The sequence below is a fragment of the Gopherus flavomarginatus genome, chromosome 6 (assembly GCF_025201925.1).
Source record: "Gopherus flavomarginatus isolate rGopFla2 chromosome 6, rGopFla2.mat.asm, whole genome shotgun sequence".
In the NCBI taxonomy this organism is placed as follows: Eukaryota; Metazoa; Chordata; order Testudines; family Testudinidae; genus Gopherus; species Gopherus flavomarginatus.
This window is the reverse complement of record NC_066622.1, coordinates 128156141-128181457: the sequence shown is the minus strand read 5'-3', so window position 1 is coordinate 128181457 and position 25317 is coordinate 128156141. Positions and strand designations below refer to the sequence as shown.

Sequence of the window (25317 nt, the reverse complement as noted above, 5' to 3'; positions counted from 1 at the left end):
GTTTGAGTCCTGGTCTACACTACAAATTTATGTTGGTGTAACTACGTCACTGTCTCCTGGGACCCCAGGCCTTTGACATGCTGATCCTGAGAGTTGTGCTGACCAGATAAGGGCCAAAGCGAGGGACCCAGATGCCATTGCCACCTCTGCTGGTTCCAGCTGAATCCCAAACACTACCTGGGATGAAGCGGGATCAGACTTTAACAACAGCTCCAGCCCATCTCAGCTAACTTCTCTTTTCTGCAAAAACGCAGTTGGTAGCACCTCTGATAGCATCTAAGAGACCTGACTAACACGGGGGCTTTTCAGCCAAAACACTCCTCGGCCAAAGAGAAAGGGAACAAGGGATGCTGTTAATATGAAAGCCTTATTTAATACTTTGCATTTCAAATGTTTTTCCTTCTTTTCTTCATCTTTAATAAAAGGTTACAAGGATGTTTAATGGTGTGTTTGCCAGAGTTCTAAGCAAGCTGAGGTCTCTGCACACCAAACTCCGAAGCTTGTTTAACACTGTTTAACTTTGGACAGTGACCGCATTATGTTAATACTTTTAGCCCAGATATTCTATAACAGTCCATCTAGTCTCTGATTCTTCCTCTGACAGTGGCTGGTCTGAGACATTCTTGGGGAAGGTGCAAGAATCCTGAAGTGAGCAATTATGGAATAACCTGCCCAGAGGAGAGGTTCCTTTCCTAATCCTCCTCATCAATAAGAGGGTGCCTTATGCTCTGAGGCATGAAGGTTTATATCCCTACAAGCCTCTTGTGTATGTGCACACATAATGTTACTGTCCTATTGTGGATATTCTCACTATCCATTTAAATGTCAAGTCCTGGTTTTGGGTTTTTACTCCTGCTAAGCTCTTGGCTAGTTCTAATTGGCAGCAGTCATTCTACAAGCTGATTATGTGTTTGCATTTAAACAAAAAAAGTTTCCTTACAAAAAGGAAAAAAAAAAGTTCCTCTCAGTCCTAAAGACCCAGTGTTCCCATCACAGAAACAACCACCACCCTATCACTGACCAGTAGAACTGCTGATCATGAAGCTGATTTCAAGAACATCATTTTGCTTCACAAGTCAATCCCTGCCCAGGTAGCTATTTCCTTTATCTACTCCCTGATAACTGATGTATTTGACAGTTCCCAGACAGCTACGGAGATGGTGATTGATGGGCAGTCAGTCAGGATGTGGCTATCACTGTCTAGTGGAATAAGCCTACAGGAATGGCAGAACTTAGCTACCTGGTCCTCCATTAGTAAGGTCCTTCAGATAAGACATTTAGTACAGCTATTAGTTGTATTGCAGTGAGCCCAGGGCCCCATTGAGCTAGTTGTACAAACATGTAGGAAGACACCACCCCTACCCCATATAGTTTCAGTAAGATGGACCAAATAAGCGATAGAGGAGAAAGGATGGTCTGGGGACTGGAGTGGAAGGTGATCTGGGTTCTGTGACACTCTCAGCCAGAGCTTTGTTGCAATAGTGATGGTGGCACCCGAAGCCGATCTGCAGTCATCTATCACTTAAGGTCAAAGTCCTGCATTCCCTCTGGCTTTGATAAATAATGGGTTGAAAGTTGAGGAATGGTAAGACCAACTGACATTTGACATGCCCTCTGTTTGTTTCTTTGTCTTTGTGGGTTATATATCAGTTTGGAATCTTAACCGTTTCAACCTGCATGTGACCCCCGTAGGGTGTATATTATACCCCCTCCCTCCCAGCTGCTAGGAAGGTAAGATTTGCCACAAAAAGGACAGTGTTCACAAAAGGAGCTAAATGTTGATGTTAGTTTGTTTACTTGAGTGAAAGCAAGTGTCCAGGCTAAAAATATGTAAAGGCTTTTGCCATCCGCTTAGTCTCCGTGATTGATCTTTTCACTCCTTGTCCCTTTGTGATACAGTATCACTGAGAAGCAATGCACCACCCTGGGGATCTTTTCTTACAGTCTGCTCCCTCCCTGTTTTGCAGTGGCCAGCTTTGGGTATGCAGAAGCTGGATGTCCATACCAAGAGAGCTGCAAGGAGCCCCACTTGTCTTGCTTTGCTTAGGATCTTCCACATACTGTGAGCAGCCTTGAATTACAATACATGCCTTTGCTGTCTAGAGATGGTTAGGGAGCGGCCGTACAGTCAGAACTCTTGAGAGAGTTTTCATTGTTAAAGTAGACACAGCCTGTCTTTGGTTTGTAAAATCTATCAAACGTTTTGAGATCTTTGGTGAAAGGTTGAGTGTTATGAGTTTGACTAAGAAGGGAGCAGAACATCCAACCCCCAGAAGATCCTTTGCCCTCCAATGCACCAAGTGATAACCCTTCTTCTCCACCCTGCCTCTCCTGGCCCTTGCTATCCCCATGATGATCAGCTCTAAGGAGAGGAAAAGCAGCATTTGTAAAGGTCTGATCTTTTTGCTGTCTCTCCCCCATGTTTTTTGTTTTGGTGTCACCCTAAGCCGTGCCATTTTGTAAACATCAAGGTATGTTGCTATTGGGTAACCCTCAATAAAATGTTTGTGTCCTTTTCTCATCACCTACTGTATAAACACAGGCCTATCTGTTCACTGCTGTTTGCTGCACGGTATAGTTAATCAGGACAGATCTAATTAACCGCATCGTGTCTTCTGAGACCTTTTTTTGTTTACAGGTCTGTTTAGGAATTCTACGTAATGAAGCTGTGGTCAGGTTCTGAGCACGTGGGATGTGAGAGGTTAGGGTCAGTGCTTTGTAATGAGGTTAGTGTTTCAGAAGACTCTAGTGTATGTAAAGGGTGGGGTTTGTTTTTGTATTTGCACCTCCTGGCAATGAGGGTAATAATCAAACCCCTTTTGTTCCTCCAGCTGTCAATTGCATGTGCTCCCACTTACAAATGTAACTCAACCTGAGGTTATGTGGGAGATTACGGAGTCTGTCATTCAAATGAGAGACGGTTCTTGCACACCTCACTTGATAAGAGAATCCCTTATCTGTAGGTTGGATAATGCTAACTCTTAGCGTGTCTGAAATACCACTACCTTCCATCCAAGGATCTCAACATCATTGAATGCAGACTGAGGAATCTAACTGCAGTGCAGTCTGTATATGGGGAAATTGAGGCACAGAAAGGTGCAGGGACTTACCCAAGGTCACATAGGATTTTTAGGGCCAGATTTCCGAATGGATTTAGCTGCTTAAGGATGCAGCTTAGGCACCTAATGGGATTTTCAAAAGTACCAAAGCAGATTTGGTGCTTCAGTCTGGTTTCAATGGTACTCAAGTACCTTGCCACTAAAGGTACGTCTACACTGCAAAGAAAAACCTGTGCCGTTGAATCTGAGCCTGGGTCAATTGACTCATGCTTGTGTGATTGGGCTGTGAGGCTAAAACTAGCAGTGTAGATGTTCCCACTCGGGTTGGAGCCTGGGATTTCAGAGCCCAGGCTTCATCCTGAGCAGGAACATCAACTCTGCTTTTTTTAGCCTCCCTCAGGGGGAGGGATAGTTCAGTGGTTTGAGCTTTGGCCTGCTAAACCCAGGGTTGTGAGTTCAATCCTTGAGGGGGCCATTTGGGGAACTGGGGTAAAAATCTGGGGATTGGTCCTGCTTTGAGCAGGGGGTTGGACTAGGTAACCTCCTGAGGTCCCTTCCAACCCTAATATTCTACAATAGCTTGGGCCCTGGAAACCTGAGTCAGTTGACCCAGAGTCAGCACCTGGGATTTTTCTTTGCAGTGTGGACATACATGGGTGTCATAGCTGGGAATGAACTCTGGTATCTTGGCTCCCAACCCTCCATCTTATACATAAGATGAACTAGTCTCCATGTTCCATGCCATTTGTCTTTCCTGGGACTGACACTTGCAATGCAAACCAAAGAGCATCCTCCATGCAGTGAGAGAATTTGTCTTCAGTCCCTAGAACGTCATTTCTTTCCATGTATCTTCTGACTAGTTTACCCTTATGTCTGAATCCTTTGTGCTTCTGTTCTCTCTGTGCTCCCCTCCTGAAAGCCTCCCCACCCCCCTCGAAGGGTGATATGCTTTGGCTAAGAGATCTTCTCTCTCACAGTGCTAGAGAAGAGTTAAAAATGTTACCTACTACATATATGTTGGTTGTTAGTAATGCCAAACCTGTGAGATCAAGGAAAGGTCAAGGTAGCATGAGTTATTCAGCCTGATTGTGCAGTCCTAACTCAGGGGAATAGTCCCATTGGACTGCAGGATTCTCTGTAACACCCTCCCCACACACACGTTACGAAAAGCAGTTAGGTTTTTGGCAACAAGAACAAATCACACTCACATTAAAGTATCAGCGGGGTAGCCGTGTTAGTCACACTCACATTAAAGTAAGATCTGTGAATCCTGAAGTCATCCTGCTTAAAGCTGACTCGGTGCAGACGTGTTTTGAAATGGGAGTTGATCCAAGTCCTATTGAATTTTCAGTAGGTGGCAGCAGGGTCCACCCAGCCTCTTTGTGCAAGGTGAGCTGATGCACTGTCAATTTGCACTGCAGCTTGCCGCGCACTGACTGCCCATGGAAACAAGCTCTAAGACAACAAGCTGCACATCGCGGAAAGCCATTCACTGTTCAGAAAAAACCCCTTCTGAGTAATGTCTAGGACTGAAATCAGTTGAGCCTTGGCCTACTAAACCCAGGGTTGTGAGTTCAATCCTTGAGGGAGCCATTTAGGGAACTGGGGTTTAAAAAAAAAAAATCCAACAAAACAAAACTGGGGATTTGTCCTGCTTTGAGCACGGGGTTGGACTAGATGATCTCCTGAGGTCCCATCCAACCCTGATAATCTATGATCCCACAAAAATCAAAGGATCATCAACCCTAAAGATGGAGAATAGACTTTTCTTGTTAACTACCCCTGGAAATGCAGGATTGTTCCCTTCTATATATTCTGAAGTATGTTGTCTAGATCAGATTTAACCCTCAACAGGAATGGAGTTTCCACTTTTTCCCTTGAAAGGCAATTACCCACCCTAATAGACCTCACCTGTCCATTAGGAAATGTCCCTGATTCTCTTTTAATTACATTTTCTACTTGGCCTTTCCTGTGAAACCCAGAGACGGACCCATGCTGCAGCCTTCCAGATTTGTCTGTGCATGTCAGCACACCCATCATTTCTTCACTGGCTTTAAAAATCAACATACAAATTTTAAATGGAAAGCCTGGACCACAGCAAAGCTGGGCACCAACCAAACCCCAAATCTGTATATTTGAAAATGTCACCAGAGCTGAGGGTTTGAGGTCCAAATCTGTTGGAAAAGATTTATAAGTCCCCATAAATTCAAAAGGCAGATGAAGTGCAATGGAAAAAGAGACATGTTTAATTCTGGGGATGTTCTGCACAATCAGCAATCAGTTAACTCTATTTCTTGGCATTCAGCATCTTCAAGGGCGATTTCAGCCTGCCCCAGTATATGCGGTGCATCCATATACACACTTCAAGCAGGACAAACATCCAGTGTTATTCCAAATGGAATGCACATCTAGGAAGTAGAGATGTGCCCTGGCTGAGAAATGTAGAACCTAGCCTGCTTAAAAGGTCTGTTGCTGATGTTAATAGGAGTGGGCAATCCAAGTCAGCTCAAATGCTGGATGGCAGGGATTTTCTGTATCCTCGTAATCCTGATCACTATTATGGTAGCGCCCAAAGGCCCCACTGTGTCTTGTTTTTATCGCTTTAACCAAGGGGTCTTATGTTATGACCAAACAGACAGGCTTTGGAAAAAGTCTGGTCCCCTTTTTTCCTCCTGTCTTTTTGCCCAGTGCATTTCTTCCTTTGTCATTTCTGTCTGAGAGCAGAAGGAGAAGGGCCAAATCCCATGACAGAGGCTTTATTGCCATCCTGATTTCTGGATCTCTCCTCCCATGATGGTCTGGCCTATCCTAAGTCTGTCAATCCTTATGGTCTGGTGCCATGACTGTCCACTTATTTGCCTGTAACCTTTGCCTGAGGGGGGTGTGAGATCGAGTTATGTATATAACACCTAATCAGAGTGAACAATGTGATGGCAGCAAATGTCATGTTAGTTCCATGATTGTTTTGGAAACGGTTAGTTAGGAAGTGATCAGCTAAACAGAAAGAAAAGGGAAGGGGGAAGAGGGCACCCCTGAATTCTAGTGTCCCAAGAGTTGCACAGTTCTCGGTCTGGAAGGAAGGGGTGGCCCCAGCAGGGCCCCATTTTCCCCTTCCCCCAGTTCAGCAGTCCCTGCTTCAGTTACTTCTGCAGCCATTTCTACTGTCTGGAGTCTCTATTGCAGGTCATTTCAAACAGGGAAACAAACATAATTATAAGATTTTTTTCCTCTCCTTTTTCTCTCCCTCCCTTTACATCTTGATCGTTTTTTTATTCTCTCTTCCCACCAGCCCCTTTTCCCAAGTGTCTCTGTGTATTGTGTATATGTGCGTCTTTAGGGCAAACAAACTTTCTCAAGTGGCAATGTTAGACAGCTGTAAAGGAATGGAATACATCTCCCCAGTGAAAGTTATAACGTGAGAATTGTATTTTAGGGAGTTTGTGAAAATTAATGTTTGTTCCTTTCTTTTTAAATTTCAGTTTGTCACCATGAGCCTCTTACTGCCATTTGACTCGATCTGCGTTTTCCTCTGTGCCCAAGGTACATTTTATTTTAACATTGTCTTTTCATACCAAAGGAGCTCAGGCTCAGATGCCCCTGTTTCCTTCAGCCGTGGCAACGAGATTGAAGTTGGGTCCCCACTCCAATGTTGAAAGGCTGGTTTTTAAAAGAATAAATACATCATCCATGTAAATTTAAACTTTTAAGAATTTCCCCAAAATACAGGAGGCTGATTTTGACTTTTATAACAAAATATAGTAATGTTATCAGAAGCCCCTGGCGTGTAATTTCCTCTCAATTAGAATAAGTAACTTGGATGTGAGGGTGTGTAAAAGACGAGTGACGTTTCCTGTGAGCATTGAAGCTTTCTGAGGTAGCTGGGAAATACCACACCATGACCCAATTTTTTTCCTGCACAAAATGCTGCCGCACATATGCACCTTCCTTGAATAAGGACCTGGTTTGACTGACTGTAAATGACAAAATACCCCAAATGACACCTCCTTGCAATTGTTAGAATACACTAAAGTACCTTCGAGATGCCACCCCCTGACCTGAAACTTTATTTTTGCTGCTGGCACATGTTACACCCCAATTACCTTTTGGGTCACCACAATTGATATGTACTTATCCCCATTAAATGGTTACAAAGAGACCAGTACCTGCTACTCCCCAACCCAAAGCTTCAGTGCTATGCAAAACACTCCTTTGTATTACACCTCCCTGCCTTTTCCTTTTTGGAAATGGCCCTTAATTAACTACCTGAGGTTTCAGTGTATGAAGATGGCAAAATACCTTTCAGAATACCCTGTCCATATGTCCCTGCATGCGTTATGAAGAGATAAGGGCATGTCAGTCCCCAATCTAAAGCTTAGCCCAGAAATTAATCCCTGACCAATGTCTGTCTCTCTCACTCTCTCACTTATTTTTGTTTGTGAGTAAGCACGGAATGTAAAAAGCAACTAAAACCACATTTAATCATTTCATTGAGAATCCAGCTGTGACGTTTTGAAAGAATTACTATCTAAAGCAACAATCCGAAGAAGTGAGCTGTAGCCCACAAAAACTTATGCTGAAATAAATGTGTTAGTCTCTAAGATGCCACAAATACTCCTGTTCTTTTTGCGGATACAGACTAACATGGCTGCTATTCTGAAACCAATCACAAATGAAGCTCAGTACGTATCCTGGCTTTTTCTGTGACAATGTAAGCACAGGAAGGCTGAGTAAGATCAGATTTTATTTTCAATGTAAGCATATTTGTTATGAGTCGTCCAACCAGCTGATTGATCTAGTCTTGCTGTGAGAGCTAGACAAGAACAATGTGACTTGTCAAATGTTCCTTTTGAAGAACATCTTGTCCACTTCCTTTCCTTTGAAATTGCCAAATAGCATCACAGAAACACCGACTCTGAGTGTTTCCAAGTTTGTAGAAATAAAAATAAATGGCTTCCAGAGGAGAGGAGCGAAAAGAAGCCAACCCATTTTTCAGAAGGAGTGGAGAGAGGAGCTGGCCTGAGCTTCTGGGCTCTTTCTGCTTCCTTCTTCCCTCTTGTGAAAATGGTGTTGGCTGCTCCCTCTCCACCCTTCTTTATCTAAAAACTTCTCTCAGCTTCTGAGGGGTGGGAGATAGACCTTTTGCCTGCCTCCTGCAGCAGCTCTGATAGGCTGCTATTTCCCAGGAGGCGGAGAAGTTGAGAAGGCAGCCAATCAGTTGTTCTCCACCCCGCCCGGCAGTCCAAAACTTTTGAAGGCTGGAGTTTCTCCCCTCAGATTAGCTCTAGCAAGGGCCAAATTCACATTATTCACAGTACATTGGCAAGAGTTGGCAACACCAAGCACATGTGTTTTGTGATCACATGACACAGGCATGGATGACAGTAACAAGATTTGTGTCCAAGCAACGCTGCCACAGAAAAGCCACCTGACTGTAGCTGTTGCCTGTACTCCAAGTAGCAGCTGTGAGTCTAAAGAGAACCTCAGATTGCAAACCCAGCCAACGAAAGGATGCTGCACAACCTTAATCAAATGGGCAGCTACTCTTCTTGCCAGATCTGGGTATAATGCATGTTCAGCTGTACTTTTCTCAGATGGCCGTGACAGGGTCTCTTCAGTAGTCAGTGGAAAAATTGCCCAGGTACTTCACATTCCTTAACAGTAAGAAGGAAAAGGTTGCAGCGAAGTTGAGAGGAGGGAGTTGGCCATGTGAGGCAGACTGAGAGGAGATGCCTTGCTGCAATGCTCTCCAGCAGCAGCTGAACCTGCAACAGTCTCTAGGCTTTTGCTGCATCCATAATCCAGTTCTTCAAACATGTTCTAGAGCTTTGCTGCAGCACTAAGTGTCAAATTTATGCAGGAATACCATCACCGTGCAAGCATAGTGCAATGGTCCAGATCCAAAGCCCAGTCAAGTCAATGGGAGCCTTTCCATTTATTCAGTGGCCACTGGGTCAGGCCCAGTGTCATTAAGAAACTAGCACTCTTTTAACGGCACATACAAAATAAAAACCATGAGTGGGTTTTTTGTTTTTTTTTTAATCTACATTTGTTACTTCTGAGTCTGGTGGCAGATCAGTGCCTGTGAAAGAGCCCCGTCAGGTTGGTTGTTAGTCCTGAATTTGGCACAAAATGAAGGATCCGATTCTGCTAACGACTCTCATTACCGGAGGCAGTGCTGTGCACTGAGTGTGATCCACTGGCTTCAGTGCAACTTGAACTCTTGCTTGACTCAAAACAGCTACTCACAGGAATATTATTATGATGATGATGCGTCACTGTAGAGCTTAGGAGCCCTAGTCATGGATCCTATTGTGCTGGGCGCTGCACAAACACAGAACAAAAAGCTGGTATTAAGCACTACAGCTCGTATTAAGTGTTTGCAAGATCAGTCTCTAGGTAGAGACATTCCCCTGAATTATTCATCCCTGTTATGCAAGCTGCAGTGGAGGCTGGGACAAGACTTTGGGGGTCAGGGCTCTGCATAGCACTTATAGTTTATTAACTAGCGCAGGGGTTCTCAAGCTGCATCACAGATGCTTTTCTGCAGACAAAAGCCAGGACCAGTGTTAGGGGGTAGCAAGCAGGGCAGTTGCCTGGGGTCCCACACTACAGGGAGCCCTGCAAAGCTAAGTTGCTCAGGCTTCAGCTTCAGGGCTCAGAGCCTCGGGCTTCACCATGGAGTGGGGCTTCTGCTTTCTGCTCCAGAAAGTCGAATGCCGGCCCTGCTTGGCAGAGCCCCTGAAACCTGCTCGCAGCCCCCCCAGGAACCCTGGACCCCTGGATGAGTAGTAGTGCACCTAGTAAAGCCAGACATTAGCTAATGACACTTTGCAGCTGTAGGATCTTCCAGACGTCAAGGGGAAAGAGCTGTGTATACTAACCATCCTGTTTGTGAGGATCCACCCTGCCACGAGCCTGTCCCATCTCCAAGGAGTAGGAGCAGTGTTTTCAGCCTGGCTGGAAAGCCACAGGGATATTGACAGCTTGGCCTTGCCTGCAATGGCATGTTGTGCCTCCTGTGAATATGAGCACAGTGATAACTATTCCTACAGCTGGACTCAGTCTCTAGCAGCACTAAAGAGGCAGGTCAGCAGAAACAAGTTATACTCTGTGTTTGTGTGTTATGAGTAGGGCCCTACCAAATTCACGGTCCATTTTGGTCAGTTTCATGATCATAAGATTTTTAAAAGCATCAATTTCATGATTGTAGCTATTTAAATCTGAAATTTCAGGGTCCTGTAATTGTAGGGGTCCTGACCCAAAGAGGAGTTGGGGGCAGGGGAGTCACAAAGTTATTGTAGGGAGAGGTGACTGATACCCTTACTTCTGCACTGCTGCTGGTGGCGGTGCTGCCTTCAGAGTTGGGCAGCTGGAGAATGGCGGCCGCTGGGAAGCTAGGCCGTCAGTCAGCAGCTGCCACGCTCTGGCCACCCAGCTCTGAAGGCAGCGCAGAAGTAAGGATGGCAATACTGCAACCCCCCTAAAATAATCTTGTGACCTCCTCCCTTCCCCCTGCAACTCCCTTTTGGGTCAGGTGGCCCTTCATTCTCTTGTGCGTGGCCGCCCAGGTGTGCACCTCAGAGAGGACTACCCGCGGACCACCTGAATGGAGTTCACAGACCACTGGTGGTCCCCGGAGTTTGAGAACCTCTGCTGTAGAGAGTTGACTCTCTGTGCTGCTTGAGCCCCATTTTGAAGGCTCAAATGGGCTCTAAGTGATGTATGAGCTTTGCGGTGGCTCTCAACACGGGATAATTTTACTATCCTTAAATATTCACAGTTGGGGCGAGGAGGGAGGCGGTGAAAAAGGGATGAATATTTTCAGCTAAGCGATGAGTGCAAATGTAGATGGCAATAGCTGTCCAGTGTATGACTGGGCTGCAGAGTTCATACAAATCTTATATGTTACAACCTGGGCCAGTCCCCCACTGTACAGTCATCAGGCGAGGGGTCTCAAGTGCTACTGAGCCTATTGGCTCTGGATAGAGTGTAATCGCTATTTCTAGCTCTGGAACTATGGGGTCGGTTCAGATAGCCTGTTTAACACCCTTCTTTGGGACTTGAGGCATTACTGCCCAGCCACCCTAGACACGGAAATCAGCATCTGAAACCTCTTGAGCCCTCGCAGTTGCTAATACGTACTCACCCCTAGAGGTCCACTTAGGCTATAGTCTGTGGACTTCTAGTTTAATCCCTCTGGAGACGTGGTAGGAAAGCCGGGAATACAGGCTTAGCAAAGGAATTTCTTACCCACAGAAACTTTGCTCTGAAAGCACTCGAGAGTTACAGGTCTCTGAAAACAAAATACAGGTCCTGAGACCCACCCAGTTGGATATCACCCTTTTTGTGAAGTTTGTCAGCATTTCAGGTTGGACCAAGTCCCTCCTGCAAGTCCTTCTCAGATGTGTCCATGGTCAGCCCCCATGCCCTGCATGGAGCAGCACCCCACTCTTAAGTCGCTGTCTCTTTGCCATATGGTGGAATTATCTTTTAGACCTTGTCCTAACAGATAAAGAGGAACTGATCACAGAACTAAAAATTAATGGTAGCTTAGGTACAAGCGATTGTGACTTGATCACACATAAAATGCAAGCAGAATGAAGGCCAGACCAGTAATATATACACTTGGTGCTGTAATAGGGCCAGTTTCACAAAGCTGAAAACAACTATGAGCCCAATCAGCTGGGAGGAAGAACTAGAAAAATATGAATGATGATTGGGAATAATTTCAGAACACGTTACTAGATGCCCCAAAAGCCACAATCGAGGAAGAAGACTGTGCTGGTTAAAAAAAGACTTAGTTTAAAGGGGAAGTGAAGTCAGCTATAAAATAAAAAGATTGAGGAAAGGGGAAGTTGATAGTAATGAATATAAATTAGAAGGTAGGAATTGTAGAAAATTGATAAGAGAAGTCAAGGGACACAAAGAGAAATCTATGACCTCCAGAGTTGAGGACAATGAGGAGTTTTTTTTTAATATATTAGGAACAAAAACAATTCTGATAATGGTCCATTATTAGATAGAAATTGTAGAGTTAACAATAATAAGGCAGAAAAGTGTTCAATAGATATGTCTATTCTGTATTGGAGGAAGACACAGATTATGTAGTCTCATCATATGGTGGTGAGAGAACACTTTCCATTCCACCAGTTTCTCTGTAGGATGTTAAACAGATTACACGTTTTAAAATCAGCAGGTCCAGATATGTTGCATCCAAGAGTTTTTTAAAAGAGTTGGTTGAGTACCTCACTGTGCCATTGATGTTGGTTTTCAGTAACTCCAGAAGCCTGGAAGAAAGTTAATGTGCCAGTTTTTAAAAAGGGGTAAGCAGGATGGCCCAGGTAATTATAGGCCTATCAGCTGCGATTGATGTCAAGATAAGATAATGGAGCGGTATATGTAATTAATGCAAATCAGCATGTGTTTATGGAAAACAGATCCTATTAAACTAACTTGATAGCTTTTTTGATGAGATTACCTTTAATCAGCCAAACTGGTAATAGTGTTGACGTAACATACGTAGACTTCTTTAAGACATTTGATTTGGTACCATATGACATCTTGATGAAAAAAATTAGAACAAATAAAATTAACATGACACGTTAGCCAGTTTTTAATCTACTTACCTGAGAGCTCACAATGTAATTGGAAATGGGAAACCATCAGTGAGGGGGTATGTTTCCTGTGCGGTCCCCCAGGGATCAGTTATTGACCCTATTCTATTTAACATTTTTATCAATGACCTGGAAAAAAACCTGAAATCATGACTGATAAAGTTGGCAGATGACCGAAAAATTGGGGGAGTAGTAAATAATGAAGAGGACAGGTCACTGATTCAGAGCGATCTGGTTCTCTGGGCTCAAGTGAACAATATGCATTTTAATACAGCTAAATGCAAATATATACATCTAGGAACAAAGAATGTAGGCCATACTTGCAGAATGGGGACTCTGTTTTGGGAAGTAGTGACTCTGAAAAAGATGTGGAGGTCGTGGTGGATAATGAGCTGAACATGAGCTCCCTGTGTAATGCTGTGGCCGAAAGAGCTAATGCAATCCTGGAATGCATAAAGGGAATCTCAGATAGGAGTAGAGAGATGATTTTACCTCTGTATTTGGCACTGGTGCGACCACTGCTGAACTACTGTTTCCAGTTCTGGTGTCCACTGTTCAAGAAGGCTATGGGTATATTGCAGTGTTCAGAGGAGAGCCATGAGAATGATTAAAGAATTAGAAAATATGCCTTCCTAGCGATAGACTTAAAGAATTTAATCTATTTATTTTAACAAAGAGAAGGTTACGGGATGACTTAATTACAGTCTATAAGTACCTAGATGGGGAACAAACATTTAATAAAGGGCTCTTCAGTGTAGCAGAGAAAGACCTTAACCTGATCCAATGGCTGGGAATTGAAGCTAGACAAACTAAGATTGGAAATAATGCATACATTTTTAAGGATGAGAGCTACTAACCTTTGGAACAATTGCCCAGGGGTCATAGTAGATTCTCCATTTTTTTAAATCAAGGTTGAATGTTTTTCTGAAAGCAATGCTCTAGGAATTGTTTTGGGGAAATTCTATGAACTGCGGTATACAAGAGGTCAGAGTGGATTATCATAATGGTCCCGTCTGGCCTTAGAATATATGAATCTATACATCAAATAAAGCCTAGAAATCCACCAAATGTAAGGTATGTCGTAGCAGTCAGAAAAGTGGCGCTGTATGCTGGCACGCTACTATAACACGTCAGCTGTGTTTTTTACTTCACAATCATATCTCCTAGTGCTACTGGATTAGTACATCCTCTGCATCCTGCTATGCTCCTTCTGCAGAACACAGTTCTGGTGATCTCAGCATGTTCACTGTTCCTGTTGAGGATACCGGAATCAAAACACTACTTGATTTTTCAGATCCCAATCTGAGCTGGCGACCCTAATTAGAAAATATTTTGAGTTATAAATTTGGCACGTTTCAGAGAGTAAATTAGAACCCCAAGAAACATTGTTTTTGCAAATTCTTTACTGCTCATACCCACCCACTTTAATTACATCTTAGTCCGTGTCTGGGTCACTAGCATGAATGAATGCTCTGCAGAAGTATTTTTAAATAGTTTAGAAATAATCCTATTAATGGATTAATATATATTTGATCCCACAGTGCTGCTCACATGGGGTCTACAAGAACTTCATGCCAACCAGGAGACAATTGTCAAGATTTCTGCTGCTGGCCAACGTAAGTTTGTTTTTATAAATTAGAACTTCAAACTCCTAATCCGTACCTTCAAGCAAGGCTGTCCTCAGGCATACACGGCTGCATAGGGCACCTGGAAATTTGGGGCATGCTGGGATCTTAGTGTCCACCTTCCCACCTGTTCCTATCCCTGTTATGACCCTTCCTGCAGGCTCCCACCAGAGCTGGCTGCTGCAGTCTGGTGAGTCTTCCTCTGGAGGGGATCTAGTTAAATGTGAAAAAGCTTCCAGCCTGCCAGACCTATTAGCACAACATTGAAACCATTAAAGAGCCATTCAAGTGGTAATGAAGCCATTTAACAGGCAAGACCGGCTCCAGGCACCAGCAAACCAAGCATGTGCTTGGGGCAGCACATTTTCAGGGGTGGCATTCCAGCCATCCTTTTTTTTTTTTTTTCGGCAGCAAAAGCCTAGAGCCAGCCCTGGCAGCAGCAGCACGTCCTGCACGGGAGGTGCCCTGGGGCCACTCTAGTTCATGTCAAAGAGCAGTGCCCGCACCTTATGGCCGGGCGGGCTCTGAGCAGGGACACTTGGGCTGGGGGCTGCCCCTTGGGGCGCACAGAGCCGCCTTTAAGTGCCGCATGATGGCTGCACCCCAGCGCCACAGCTGGGGCTGGGCGAAGTGGCCTGAGCCACCCAGGGGCTGCAGCAGGGCGGCCAGGAGCAGCAGCAGCAGCAGCGGGGCAATAGAGGGGACCGGTGCCTGGGGCACTGCCGTGCAGGGCCTGCCTCCCACTCTCCGGGGCTCTGCTCCCTGTGGGGCTGCCCTGCCCCGGCTCCTCAGCCCTTTGCCGGCCGGTCCCCCCAGCTCTGCCCTCCTGGGTCCCGGCCGGTCCTGGAGGCAGGACCCCCGGCTGGAGGGACCCTGGGCTGAGGTGCAGCCCAGGAGTCCCGCTGCTTACTGCGACCCTGCCAGCACTGGCTGGAGGCAAGGGGGGAGTGGGCGGAGTCAGCACTGGTTGTGGGGAGCCCAGGGCTGGGGCGGTAGGAGGTGCAGGTGAGGGGGGGGAGAGCCCAGGGTTGGGGCGGCAGGGAGGTGTGGGGGAGAGCCCAGGGCTGGGGTGGGGCCATGGGAGTCAGCCAAATTTTTTTTGCTTGGAGCAGCAAAAAACCTAGAGCCGGCCCTGTTAACAGGCATTTGCCAACCCCCGTTTCTGAATTTACTGACAAAAACAGTTGTGCACTAATGTAATATTTACTCAGACCTTAGTTTAAAATTTGCTTTAAAAATATTTCATTTGAAGATTGCTAAAGCTGATAAAATCACAACTCTCAAAAATCCGTGCATAGATTTTTGAATGCACAATCTGAGTATTCATCTTTAGCCTTAAATGCTTGGATCTTCAGACACACACAGTTTTTTAAATAAATCCTTCAAAAGACCACCCTTATCTAAAATACACATTTTAATTTCAATTGCTCAAGTACAAAAAACTTGCTTCCAAAGTCTTCCTGTCCTTTCTGATCCATCTTTCTCCCTTACCCGCCTTTGAAGAGAGCCCTTAAAGGGACAACACCCCTTTTCTTCCCGATAGCTGGACAAACGAGTTTCCCTTTCTTTACTTCTGACTATTTGATTAGTTTTAAGAGACTGCTCCAGCAAATTCAGTACCTAGTAAGTTATAAAATCCATTGTTATGCCTAAAATCTTTGGAAACATATTTTTTAAAGTTGGTGAAATTTCATAAACATGTCTCTTGTTACGGAGATCACACAAAGTACGTTAGTGTTCCCTTTTTCTAAATGCAATGAACATTGTTATGAACACACTAAACCTCTCTGACTGATTAATTTCAAATAATATCTTTGTTTCAGTGAGTTAAATATGTAGTAATCTGGAATGATTACTTTCTGAAGGTTTAAGAGTACATTTAAAATATAAAATCAGCTTAGAAATACTGATTAAGAAAATGTAAAACAGAGAAGAGCTGCATCATTTATTCCATAATATTTAATGCTGTATTCAGCAGGACAGCTGACTTGCCCGAACTACAAAGTCTTTGCAAATAAATCTCTGACAAACTTCAGGGTATATCAAAATACCCGTGACTGACGTTTTTATTCCCAAATGTAGTGCTTTTAATTAGGTACCTTCTGCATGTCCAGTCTTCACCATCTGGCATGCAGTAGGAAACATGCTCCATTTTCTTTTGAAAAAATCCTCTCTGCAATTTCTTTCTAATGTCATTTGCTTCATGTAGGTTCAGGGATTTGGCTGCAAGGGGGTGAGCAGGGAAGGGGAAGGAAGAGAGGAGGGAGACAGTGGGGAGAGGGCGAGGCCTGGGGCACAATAGGGGTGGAGTAGGGGCGGAGTCACAGGCAGAAGAGGTGGGCTGGGAGCTAGCCTCCCCAAGTGGCAGCTTCACCTACCCCCCATGACAGAACGTAAGAGTGGGTTGGCTCCTGCACACCCGGTGTGCGCTGCAGTCTCTTTTAGGCAGCGGCTGTATTCACAGAGCCAAATGCGCCGGCTCCGTGCATTCTGCATTAGGGAGAGGATCCGAGGGTCTCTGCGGGGAACTGTGACTCTCCGCCGCCATGAGATAGGCTGGGGTGGCTCGCTATCCTTTGCTGCCTTGTCCCTCGCCTTTCCCCCATGGACTGCGAGCCCGGGCTGCAGTTGCGTGCAGGGGCACCAGTTTAATAATACTGCATAGGACCCCATAAATCCTAAGGATGGCCCTGCCTTCAAGCCTTTTCCCAGCTCTGCTACTGCTGCCTACATCACCTCTCCCCCTGCTTTTCCACTCCCCCTCCCCCCTGCTAACTCCCCATCCCCCAATGAGTACTTACATCAGTGTCCCCATGCCAGGAAGACTTCCCCCAGATGCTATGTTCCTTGCAACCTCAATCTACTCTTTCAGATGTGAGGCTCATTTTATTTCAGTTGGTTTCTGTTCCACCACTTCAGTCTTCTTGCCTAAATTTGTTCCCTCAAATCTAAATGTAATATTTTGGCATATTAACCCCTGGTTCCCCACTCCGGTTAGTTATGTGTTTAACAGAGGAACCAACAGGATAGTTTGAGCCAGGATGGTCTTGTAGTTAAGGTACTGTACAGTGACTCAGAAGACCTCAGTTCCGTTCCAGGTTCTGCCGCAAGCTTCCTGGGTGATCTTTGGTAAATCACGTAATCTCTCTGCCCCTCAGTTCCCCGTGTGTGAAATGGTGATAATGCTTCCCCACAGAGAGGTGTTGTGAGAATCAGTTTGTTGTTTTGTGTGGCTGTGGTGATGGGGATCATATTAAGAACTTCGATAGTCAGATAGAGGTGTCTGTAACAAAACTATATTGCATGATCTTTTACTGTGACCTTCATTTTCCAGTGTCCATTGTCCAACTTAAAGCGTAAGCTCCTGTTGGTTGAGACCTGCCTGGTTTTGAACTTGTCTGTAACACACAATTCATCCTTATCACATTAGAGACTTAAAGAATGATGGAAAAGAGACTTCCTCCTCATTCTGGGTGTTTATTTCTTAATTACATTCATTTGAAGTCTGAAACAGCTGTAGAAACAGCAGTCCAGGAGGACTTAGTTGTGCAGCACTGGGAAAAACAATCGGATAAGATGAGGCTGCATTGAGCTATCTCTATATCATACATTAGCCAAGCTGTAACAGCTGCAGCCCGGGTGTGTCCCTAGCCAATGCTAGTGCAGCAACTGAAAGTGACCTGGAGGGAATCCAATGAGCATGAGGAAAACAAAAAAATGAGTTGACATTATTCTGCAGATACACTGTGCATTGGTGCTCTTGATCTGTTTGTTACTCATGGTTATAACACGCAGGGGCATGGTGTTCCATAAAGATGTTTCCTCATAGCTCTAAAAAAGTGTAGTATCTGTATCTGGTTGTTTAGGGTATGGAGCAGCTAATGGTATTAATATGACTACTGAAGTTCCTAGCAGTGTTCTGGGAGGCTTTGTAATGTCCTGGAGACATGTCTTCCAGATTCTTTCACCAGTAAGGCAGAAGAGTCTCTAGAGAATCCTTACTGGGTTTGTCACTGACCCCAGTACAGGTTAGGACAGGATTTTGGGAGTTTAATCTGGGTTGTGTGAATACTCATGCAGAGCAGACATGTCCAACGAAGCTCACAGTTACACACCTCACTGGTGGGTCTCAGTGCTTTGATTTCAAACATGGAGGCAGAGCTGCTGAAGTGTGAACAGCACTAGCAGCGAGGCCCTGTTTCCCTGCTATAGCTTGTCAGGAACTGTTGTCTTAATTTTGGTGTTCCAGCCAATTTTGGGGAGTGGAATAAACTTGCAAAGAACAGAACTTCTGAGAGAATGAGGTTACCATATAACCAAACCCACTGACCCAGAATGGAATGCTTTAAAACTTTCAATCCTTTATAATCTGACATTAGAAAATCCTAATTATAAACCCGCTTTCTCACTATTAGGAATGAAACAATCGTGATGATAAAATGTGTCTGAGAGGAGACGTGACTGGTGCGGGGGGAAGAGGGGCACTGGCCACAAATTATTTTTTATAGCTGAGCCATTATAAAGGACTCCAGTTATAGATGGAAGGAACACCCTTTACACTTTCTTCTGTATTTACTGCTTCCTGCTTTCTGACATTGCATCTCAGTTTCCCTCAGAAATGCTGCAGGGGTCTTTAAAATTTGCTCTGAACATAGCACCGAGATTAAGGACACAGTGAATTTTTTTTCCCCCTCTTAAAATTTCTCCTGATATTACCTGGCAGAGGAGCAACTGTTCACATGTATTTCAGGATGGAGCATTGTCTAGTAGTTACTGCTAGACTAGAGATTAGGAGTCAGGACTTCTGGATTCTGTTCTTGGCTCTGCTGCTGACTTGCTGTGTCAAAACACTCGTTTTAAGGGATTTAGATAATTGGTTCCCATTAGGAGCCTGTGAAGATCACAGGTAAACTGAAGGCCAGAGAATCTAAAGCAATCTGGCATTATAATACAGGCTGATTTTTTTGAATGCTAACATATCTCTAGAGTTAACCAATTCACCATTGTAAAGCACTTCCAGATCCTCAGTGAAGGATGTCCTGTATGTTAAAGCTGTTATAGTAGTTGCTTATCGGTTCCAGTGCAGTGGGAGGCCGTGTTTTATGCCAAGATTCCATTTCACCTTCTGGAAATTACAGGGTGGGAGAACGTTTGCCTGAGGGGTAGGAGGTGCCTTTTGGTTTTCCATCCATTTCTCTGTAGCCACTATGTAGCCATACTTCCTTAGGATAATTCCACTTCCCTGCTTGGAGGAGTGAAACTCCAAACCAGCATCCCCTACGCAGCAATTGATGCTCTGCTTCCTGAGTTGAATGTCATGCTTGTGACCGGCTGCTGAAAAACTGTAAGGATTTGTGGCTGCTCTGCCAATGTCAAGGGCGTGTCCTCTTCCCTATTACCCAGCTTTTTCCCAAATTCCAAGGAAGTGTTTTGATTTGAGTGTCTCTGCAGAGAGTGAAGAGGGAGCCTCAGTTTAATCTTTGTCAGTGAAAATCATCAGCTTCCACCTTGGCGCGGGCACTCCCAGCAGCTAGTATTTACTGAGCAAACCTGTTTGCACGTGCCTCAGTGACACCAGGACATCATCTCAGTGCAGCCTGAAGCTAGGCTGATCTATCCAAAGCCTCAGAGCTGATCAGATAGTTTGTGTTTTTAAAATAGCTTGTTTGAAAAAAAGGCTTTTCTGCTTTCTACAGAGAGAAAATGTGTCTGATTCAACTGGCCAGTGGATATGTTGTAAGTTCTGACTGTGTATATGCGTGTGTGGTGGTGTTGGGTTGGGGAGTGGTTCTGTAACTTGTTTTTTGTTTGACATCTCTCATGTAGGGCTGCAAAATACTGAACATTCCAATCCAGAAAAGCACTTGTGCATGTGCTTAATTTTAAGCAGTCCTATTTGAAATCAGTGGGCTGGGTCACCTGACCACATGCCTAAAGTTGACCACATGCTTATTAAGGGCTGGATGAGAGAAATCGATAATCAGCTGAATTTTCCTTCTTTTTTTTCCTGTAAACCTGGCTCACTGCATTCTGTTGTCACCTGTGATCTAAGTATAAATGTGCATCCTGTCAGCGTTTATCTTGTTCTCTTCCAGTGATGCAGTGCTCTGCTTCAGTAGATATCCTCCTTCTGTTAGATGGGTCGTACAGCATTGGCAAAGGAAGCTTTGAGAGGTCTAAGCACTTCGCAGGCAAACTCTGTGATGCCTTGGACATCAATCCAGATAGGGTGAGTGTGGCAGCGAATGTCTTGTTTTGGTTGCAAACCGCACGGTTCTACCTGACACATCCAAAGACAAAATGTGTAGAGTGAAATGAAAAACATTAGAGTTACTGGGAGGGAGGGATCCAAAGGTTACCCAGAATAGGATACGACAAGGTTCCATGAACATTCTGGATCATATGTATATGTTGTAAATGTTTCAAAGTTCCATTTGGCATTTAAAAACATGGGACAAAATCTTGCAGACAAAAGGTTACAGCCAGAATTTTAAAAAGTGATTAGTGGTTTTTAGATGCCTAAGTTGAGACTAATTAAAAGAGCCTGATTTTTCAGAGGACAGGTGCTCAATGCTTTCTGAAAATTGGGCCCCTTGAATTTGTCTTAAGTCAGGCACCCAAAAATCACAAATCAGTTTTGGAAATCGTGGCTGCAGAATTTATCCCAGGAAAGTTAACCAGCTATCTGTATGGATATAAGTGATTATGAAACCTGCAGAGGTCCTCTTTGTCCTCTCTCTTTTTAAAAGTATTCTGTATTCCAAAATGAAGGGGTGTAAAAGAAGGATTTCACTGAAGGCCATCAACAGTGTAGTAAGGTGACTGGTGGCCTCTAGACGCCTGCTTGCAATAAGTGTCTCAGATTTCCCAGTGGTGTGCGGTGTTTGTCAGTTGGTTCTGGAACTGTGCGTTTCGTGGCTAACCTTAACACTCAGGAACAGCTGTCAGATCCAGCAAAGAACAAGTGTGGAGCTTCCAGCTGGATTTCCTGTCTATACATGATTAAGAGTGATTTGTCCTTAAGCAACAATTATTGCCCTGTTCTTGCCCACATCCTCCGTGGAGTTCTAATTTTTTGCTTGACAAGGTACCAGACATTTCCTGTTTCATCAAACACACAGGCGCCATCTGTCATGCTGCTATATAGCTGGAGCGGTAGCACAGTGTGCTTTAGCAGCGGATGTCCTGCAGGTGTCTGGCTGGGCAAGACATTCTGATTAGAATCCAAGTCGCTGGCATTTGGAGGGTTCCGTCCAGTATAAAATGAATTAAAATAAATGGGAAGGGAAGGGATCCAGCTCAGCACCTCATTATTTTCCCTTCTTATTTTGGATGTTGGCTTAAATTAAGGTCTAACTGTGGGGTTAGACAACTAGGAAGATTTCCCATGGAAACTGAAACTGAATATACAGCGATGAAGCAATTTTGACTCTGCAGTGCCATAGACCTATGGAAAACCTTACATCTCCAGCTTTTAGGATTTTTTTTAAACACCCCATGGCTCCTTTTGAGACTTGCATATGTGTATCCCCAGATCTTACCTGTTACCCGGAGCCTCCTGAGACCTTACATGCTTGAATGAACAATAACAGCCTTGCCTAAAATTTTCCGAGGGAAGGTTCGGGCTGTCTCCAGCTCCGGTCCCTACCTTGCATACAATCCCATGTGCCTAGTGTCAAGTCAGATTTGGTAACTGCCTGGGAGAGGTTAAGTACTGTTCCTGTCTGTAACTAGGGAAAATGTTAGCTGCGCTTGAAATCTGTTCAGGTGGCTACTGCACTCCCTCCTCAGGCCAGTCAGACGCTGGACAGACTGGGACTAGATGAATACAAGATAGGAACCCGGTAAGGAAGGAAATAGTGGGATTTAAGGCTTTGCTCCCAGCCCTACAATGTAATGCTCTTCTATTTCGTCTACTCCACCCTCTAATCGAGCGACACTGTAGGGATCCAGAAAATAAACCTAGCCCTCGATCTCCATCACTTTCCCATATTGCAGCAGGCTTTAAAGTTAGAGAGACAAAGCTAAATTTCACCGCAGAGCCATGTATATGTGAGGCTCTCCATAGTTTGCAGAATGCTGGAGACAGGCATTGTAGGAATGTGTGTGTCATTTCAATGGGCATAAGGTGAGTTGGGCTGAAGAGGCATTTCAGTCAGTGGCTTGTTGAAGAGAAGAAAACAGGCACTTACCTCTAGCAAGTAACCACGCTGCAGACTTGAGCAACGCGCGGGAATTCAGGTGCTGGATATCTCGGAGTTTAGCTGTAGCCTGCTGTCGGTTTTTTACTCCATTATCCTTCCCGTAGCCCAGTGGTTCTCAACCTATTTATCATTGTGTGCTGCATATGTGAGCCACATTCAATACTACTTGTATAGCCCTGAGCTTGTCACATGGAAAGCAGCTGTGTGCTGACTGGATCGCGGGTTGAGAACCACCGACTTAGTCATTATGATATATGCTTTCTGCCATCCCTTCTTTAGATAAGATATAACATCATATGAACATAAGAACAGCCCTACTAGGTCAGACCAAGGTCCATCCAGCCTAGTATCCTGTCTTCCAACAGTGACCAGTGCCAGGTGCCCCAGAGGGAATCAACAAAACAGGTGGTCATCAAGTGATCCATCCCCTTTCGCTCATTCCCAGCTTCTGGCAAACAGAGGCTAGGGACACCATTCCTGCCCATCCTGGCTAGTAGCCATTGGTGAATCTATCCTCCATTAATGTACCTAGTTCTTTTTTGACTCCTGTTATGGTCTTGCCCTTCACAACATCCTCTGGCAAGGAGTTCCACAGATTGACTGTGCGCTGCGTGAAGAAGAACTTCCTTTTATTTGTTTTAAACCTGCTGCCTATTAATTTCCTTTGGTGGCCTCTAGTTCTTGTGTTATGAGAAGTAGTAAACAACACTTCCTTATCTACTTTCTCTACACACTTTCTCTATATAAAATCAAGATCTCAACTACTTGTGGCTGTTAAGTATTCCATGACACTCCTTGTAAGAGTTAAGAGAACTAGCCTGGTTGTCGTGGCCAAATTCCAGTCCAGGTCATTTACTCTTTCTACCTAAATTTCAGTTGGAAACAGTTTTATTTTTCACTTCCCTATCTAAGGCCTTTGTTTTGTCGTCTTGCTGCTGCTGTACGCCCCCAAGGTGGCTGCTTTCAGTGGTGGGGGAGTGATCCCTACATCCACCGCTTGTATAGTGCTTTGGGATGAAAAGTGATGGTATAAATATACATTCAATACTATTATCAGCTCACACTGACAGCTGCTGCCTGCTTTGTGTGGGTAAAACTGAGCTGCCAGCAACCCCTCCTGAGGCTCTGAGTGATGTTTGGAAGTGAACTTTGGCCTCATTGATATCCAGGATGGGCACATACAGGAGCAGAGGTGGTGGACCTGAGGGTGGTGGGGAATGTTTCTGCCCTCACAAACTCTTGCGGAGGCAAGAGAAGGGGCAGGAGCAATTGCTGTGACGCATGGGGATGGGACGGCTGCTGGGGAGCAGGTAGGAACTGTTCTCCTTTCCCCATCTGCTTTCACTTGGCCAATCATAGCAGCCACGCTAGCTGGGGTGGGGGTGCAGGTACTGCACAGGGGTGACAGAGTATGGCCCCAGCCAGCCAGGACAAGGGCTGCTCATGTGACTCTCCAGCCACAGCAGGACCCAGTAGAGAGATCCAGCCTGATGGAGGGGCAGGAGCATATGCACCAGCTGCTGGGGTGGGGACAGGGCACAGGCACCAGGGCAGAGGGAAGGAGTGTCAGCACACAGCTGTGAGGAGTGAGGGAGGCACGGGGCCCCATCTGCCAAGGAACTGCTGTAGGAAAGGCAGTAAGAACTGCCAGGGCGCCTGGAGCCAGCTGCCTCTGTGGAACTCAATAGCTCACCTCACTCCCACTCTTATCCCTCCACCTCCCCCAATCATAGTGAGCTTCTTCCTCCCCTCCTCCATTGCCCCCCCAACCCCCCAGCTTTGGAATGTGAGTGGATGGTATTTATTGAAGGGTCTTAGCCAAGAAGGGCAATGAGAAGAGTGTGATTTATCTTGAAACAATTCAAGGTTCCTAAATCTGTCACATAATCGAAATAATACAACCCTCCCAGCCACCTGCTCCTTATGCTGTTTAACCTCTTCTTTCAGGTCAGAGTGGGAGTGATACAATTTAGCTCAACTCCCCAGCTAGAATTCCCCTTGGATTCGTATTTAACCAAGCAGGAAGTAAAGGAGAAAATCAAGAAGATTGTGTTCAAGTAAGTTCTGTTAGACAGCCGTATTCTCTTTGAGGGGATGCACATTTTTCTGGTAAGGCCTTGTGTCCTGTCCTTCACTCTGCTGCCAAAGGAGGAGTGAACAGGATTCCTTAGAGCTCATCAGCAGTGCATGTTGTAGCCAATTATTTTAGTTTAGTTTCAATTTACTGTGTGATGTTCTGATTAATCAATGTATGTTACGTATATTCATTGTATGTTAGAGTTAATTTGTAGGATTATAAAAGCGTAAGATTTATCAATATTTAGAGGAACCAAGTATTAGACCGGAGTAAGACAAGCTGAATTGCAGGCCTCAACCTACAGGTCTTGCATGACTTTAATTTAGCTATTTTAGGCCTTGGAGACAGGAAGCGATGACATAAGTGACTGAGAAATAACCTGATGCCCTAAGATTATGGGAAAAGAGGTAACGTGATAATATTGCGAAAAATTACCCAGAAGATTATGGTATCTTTATGATCTAAAATTAAAGGCACATCTGTCTCAGACATGTGTCTTAATCATGGGATACAGGTTTTGCATCAACGCTGATGAAAACAAAGGGAATTTACACAGCCTATGGAAATTGGGGTTCCTTAAATTTCCTGGGGACACAGACCAATAAGAGAAAAGAGAGTGGACAATTTTATGGACACGCGCAGAATGTAGATGTAGACAGAATCACATTATAAAAAGGGGATGCCCAGAAGGAGAATCCAGCAAGAACCATCTCTCTGCTGCTGATCAAGCCATGAGAG

The 25317-nt window shown here is 44.8% G+C and overlaps 1 protein-coding gene across 2 annotated transcripts in view; it reads left to right on the top strand.

The window, feature by feature from the left end:
- The window catches only part of VWA2 (von Willebrand factor A domain containing 2), an 80661-nt gene that overhangs the window by 16344 nt on the left and 39000 nt on the right, over positions 1–25317 (top strand). The window contains exons 2-5 of one of the 2 annotated variants that reach the window (XM_050958975.1): positions 6539–6599; positions 14215–14289; positions 20394–20527; positions 24450–24559. In XM_050958975.1, coding sequence (XP_050814932.1) covers positions 6548–6599; positions 14215–14289; positions 20394–20527; positions 24450–24559 — 371 coding nt within the window. In that variant the 5' untranslated portion in view covers positions 6539–6547. Of the gene's footprint in view, positions 1–6538; positions 6600–14214; positions 14290–19733; positions 20035–20393; positions 20528–24449; positions 24560–25317 lie in introns of those variants that run through there. The other variant, XM_050958977.1, reaches the window with a different exon arrangement.